This window comes from Coturnix japonica, chromosome 27, assembly GCF_001577835.2.
Source record: "Coturnix japonica isolate 7356 chromosome 27, Coturnix japonica 2.1, whole genome shotgun sequence".
Taxonomy (NCBI): domain Eukaryota; kingdom Metazoa; phylum Chordata; class Aves; order Galliformes; family Phasianidae; genus Coturnix; species Coturnix japonica.
The window spans coordinates 1,088,500-1,093,023 of NC_029542.1; the positions used below are offsets into that span (position 1 = coordinate 1,088,500).

The following is a 4,524-nucleotide window of genomic DNA, read 5'->3' on the forward strand; positions in this document are numbered from 1 at the left end:
GACTGTTCCTGCCGGTGCGGTTCGGTTCCGGTCCCGTTCCGTTCCGGTTCTGCCGCCATGGCTGCGTGTCTCAGCGCCTCCATGTGCTGCTCGGCCGCAGCCAACGATCGATCCACCCAGTCGCGGTCCCCGGGCTGTGGGCACGCGCTGCGCGTCACCAGCACCAGGTGAGTGACAGACAGCAGCAGCGCCGCCGCCCTATGGGAGGGGGGTGTCAGGTTTGGGGTCCATAAGAGGCTCCTATAGGATCCTATAGGATCCCAACCCGACCCAGAGCATCCCCCCATCCGCGGTGTCACCTGGCGTCCAGCAGCTTGGGGTCCAGCGGGGGGTACATGGACCGGACCACGTCGTCCACCCTGTGGGGCACAGGGATGGATGGGGGTGATGGGGGGTGATGGGGGGTCGTACATGGGGATCCCCCCCCACACACACCCCATACTCACCTCGGGCTGATGCGTTTGGCCGCCACAATGACATCACTGAGGCTGGATGGGGATTTGACACGAGAGCCCGAACCCATGGTCATGGCAACCAGCTTCTCGGTCAGAGTGTGGCAGATCTGGGGGGAGCAGGGGGGGATGGGGGGCAGCAAGAGTGGGGACAACAACTATAGGGACAGCAAGAGTGGGGACACAACCATGGGGAGAACAACCATTGGACTTTGGGATCATGGAGACACTGGGGACACCAACCATGGGGACACCAACAGTGGGGACAACAACCAACCATAGGGACATTGGGACCATAGAGATATTGGGGACACCAACCATGGGGACGTTAACCATAGAGACTTTGGGGACACCAACTATGGGGACACCAACTGTGGGGACTTTGGGACCATGGGGACAACAACCGCAGGGACATTAACCATGGGGACTTTGGGACTGTGAAGACATTGGGGACATCAACCATGGGGACATCAACAGTGGAGAGACCAACCATAGGAACCTGGGGACCATTGAGACATTGGGGGCACCAACTATAGGGACACTAACCATGGGGACTTTGGGACCATGGAGATATTGGGGACATCGACCATGGGGAGAATCCAACCATGGGGGCACCAACAGTGGGGACATCAATTGTGGGGACACCAACCACGGGGACTTTGGGACCATGGAGATATTGGGGACATCGACCCTGGGGGACACCAACTATAGTGACACCAACCCTGGGGACACAACCATGGGGACTTTGGGACCATGGAGACATTGGGGACATCAACTACAGGGACACTGAGAGTACCAACATTTGGGACACTGGGGACACCAACACTAGTGATATGGGGACCATGAGGACATTGAGACCATGGAGACAATGGGGACACTAACAAGAGGGACAGTGGGGACATGAATGGGGTCATTGGGACCATGGGGACATTGGGGACACCAACAATAGGGACAGTGGGATCACGGGGATATGGGGGACACCAGCCATGGGGACTTTGGGGACACCAACCATGGGAACGTAGGGGCCACCAACTACAGGGACACTGGGGACACCAACTATGGGGACATCAGAGACAGGGACCACGAGGACATCGGGGACACCAGCCATGGGGGCACTGGGGACACCAGCCATGGGGACATTGGGACACTCACCTTCAGGATGGCGATGCAGTGTGACACCAGACCCCTGTGGATGGAGGAGGGGTGGATGGGGCAGAGCCCACCCTCGCCGCCATGGGGCAGCGGTGACAATATGGGGACGGGTGACACGGTGCTTACGAGGCGTCCTGGATCCAGTCCTCGTTCTCCAGGATGGCCTCGATGTGGGGGTTGGTGATGACCACGTCGTCCAGCTCCAGCTCCGACGGCTCCGACTGCGTCTCCATGGCCCCAATGAGATCCACAATGGGTCTGGGGGGGACATAGGGGGCGTTGGGGACATCTCAGTGCCACCTCTGCATCCCCAATGGGGATCTTCCAATCCCAGTGATGGAATGTGTGACGCGTCCCCAATGTTGTCACCAATCCATGGGGTCTGCGCCATCCCAATGGGGTCCACACCAGGAGGAAAGGGGACAAGGATATGGGGTCAAGGACATGGGGACAAGGATATGGGGTCAAGGACATGGGGTCAAGGACATGGGGTCAAGGACATGGGGACACGGACATGGGGACACAGATATGGGGACAAGGATATGGGGACATGGACATGCCCAATGGGGCTCCTTCCAACCCAATGCCATCATGCATGGCACATCTCCAACACCATCCCCAGCCCATGGGGTCCATGCACCACCAATGGGGAGACACCAAGGGACACGAGGACAAGGATGTGGGGACAAGGATATGGGGACAAGGACATGGGGATAAGAATATGGGAACAAAGACATGGGGACAGGGACATGGGGATAAGGACATAGGGACAAGGACATGGGGACAAGGACATGGGGACAAGGACATACCCAATGGGGCTCCATCCAACCCAATGCCATCATGCATGACATTCCCAACGCCATCCCCAACCCATGGGGTCCATGCACCACCCATGGGGACACACCAAGGGACACGGGGACACAGACATGGGGACATGGACATGGGGACATCCTGGTGCCACCTCTCTGATCCCAATGGGGCTCCGTCCAACCCAATGCCATCATGCATGACATTCCCAACGCCATCCCCAACCCATGGGGTCCATGCACCACCCATAGGGACACACCGAAGGACATGGGGGCAGGGCTATGGGGACAAGGACATGGGGACAAGGACGTGCCCAATGGGGCTCCTTCCAACCCAATGCCATAATACATAACACATCCCCAACCCATAGGGTCCATGCACTGCCCATGGGGACACACCAAGGGACACTAGGACAAGGCCATGGGGACAAGGCCATGGGGCAGGGCCATGGGTTCAAGCTCACTTGGTGTCGTAGGGGTGCAGCAGGTCTTTGGGGCGGCAGTAGCGCTGCCTGCACACCACCACCAGCGCCACGAAGGACGCCAGGAAGATGGTGGCCAAAACCCCAATGGCCACGATCACCACCGTCTCCATGGCTCGGCCCCGCCGCGTTCAGGCGCTGCGCTCCATCTCGGCCCCAAAGGTGCCTGCAATGGGGTGGGGACCCCCAGAGAACGGCCCTGTGGGGCTCTGGGGATCCCAAGGATGGTTCAGACAGGGAACCTGAGAGCTGCTCCTATGGGGGTCCCAGTGGGAAGCTGGGGGGCACCAAGAGCAGTTCCTATGGGGATCTGGGGAACCCCAAGACCAGTTTGTATGGGGAAATCCGACTGTCTATATGGGGATCTGGAGGACCCCAAGATTGGTCCCTATGGGGACCCCCAGAGCCCGTCCCTATGGGGCTTTGGGGATCCCAAGATGAGTTCCTACAGAGGACTCAAAACCTGTCCCTATGGGAATCTGGGGGACCCCAGACTGGGTTCCTATGGGAAATTCCATCCCCGTGGAGCTCTGGATGACCCCAATGCAGGTCACAATAAGACCTATAAGAGTCCATATAAGACCAATAAGAGCCCATCCCAATGGGGATCTGGGGACCCCTCGACTGGTTCTTGTGGGAAACCCCAAAGCCTGGTCCCTATAGGGACCCCCAAAGACCATCCCAATGGAACTCTGGAGGACCTCAAGACCAGCCCCACAAAGCCAGTCCCTATGGGGCTCTGAGGATCCCCAAGATCAGTGTGTGTGGGAACCCCAAATCCCACCTGTATGGGGCTCTGGATGACCCCAAGAGCCATCCTATGGAGACCCCCAGAGCACGTCACTACGGGGCTTTGGAAGACCCCAAGAGTGATTCCTATTGGGAATCCCAAATCTCATCCCTATGGGAACCCCCAAAGCCCATCCTTATGTGGCTCTGGAGGACCCCAAAACTGGTCCCTATGGGGCTGCGGATGATCCCAATGCAGGTGTCTATGGGGAACCCCTAAGCTTGATCCTTATTGGGAACTTTAAAGCGTGGTCCCTATGGGGCTTTGGTGGGTCACTGAGCCTGACCCTTATGGGGAACCCCACAGCCAGTCCCCATGGGGACCAGCAAATCCCATCCCAATGGGGTCTGGGGACCCTAAGAATGATTCCTATGGGGAACCCCAGAGCCTGGTCCCTATGGGGAGCCCCAAAGCCCATCTCTATGGGGAGCCCCAAAGCCCATCCTTATGGGGAGCCCCAAAGCCCATCCCCTATGGGGCTCTGGAGGACCCCAAGTCCGGTTCCCATGGGAAAGCAGGATCCCTAAACCTCCATCTCTTTAGGGGACACCCCAATCCCGGTCCCTACAGACTTACAGGGATGCCCGGAGCCCAGTCCCTATGGGGCTGTGCTATGGGGCTGTGCTATGGGGCTGTGCTATGGGGCTGTGCTATGGGGCCCGGCCCCTACCTGCGTGCAGCCGGATCTGTGGGGATCAGGGAATGGGATCGGGGCCACTTCCGCAGCGCGGCTGCGACCTTTGCACCATGAGTAATGCGGGGGGGGGGACCCACACATCCCGGCCCCACAGCCCCACAGCCCCCAACCCCTTTTTCCCCCCTTCTTTCCCTTATCCCCCCTA

At 59.0% G+C, this 4,524-nt stretch overlaps 1 protein-coding gene across 1 annotated transcript in view; it reads right to left on the reverse strand.

Annotated features, from left to right (window-relative positions):
• TMEM98 (transmembrane protein 98) overlaps nucleotides 1–4,524 on the reverse strand; it is a 5,555-nt gene that overhangs the window by 772 nt on the left and 259 nt on the right. Inside the window, exons 2-7 of the mRNA XM_015885522.1 lie at nucleotides 2,875–3,101; nucleotides 1,731–1,862; nucleotides 1,605–1,638; nucleotides 447–562; nucleotides 300–359; nucleotides 4–198 (exon numbers count right to left, since the gene is read on the reverse strand). Of these exons, the coding sequence (XP_015741008.1) occupies nucleotides 4–198; nucleotides 300–359; nucleotides 447–562; nucleotides 1,605–1,638; nucleotides 1,731–1,862; nucleotides 2,875–3,005 (668 nt within the window). The 5' untranslated portion in view covers nucleotides 3,006–3,101. The remainder of the gene's footprint in view (nucleotides 1–3; nucleotides 199–299; nucleotides 360–446; nucleotides 563–1,604; nucleotides 1,639–1,730; nucleotides 1,863–2,874; nucleotides 3,102–4,524) is intronic.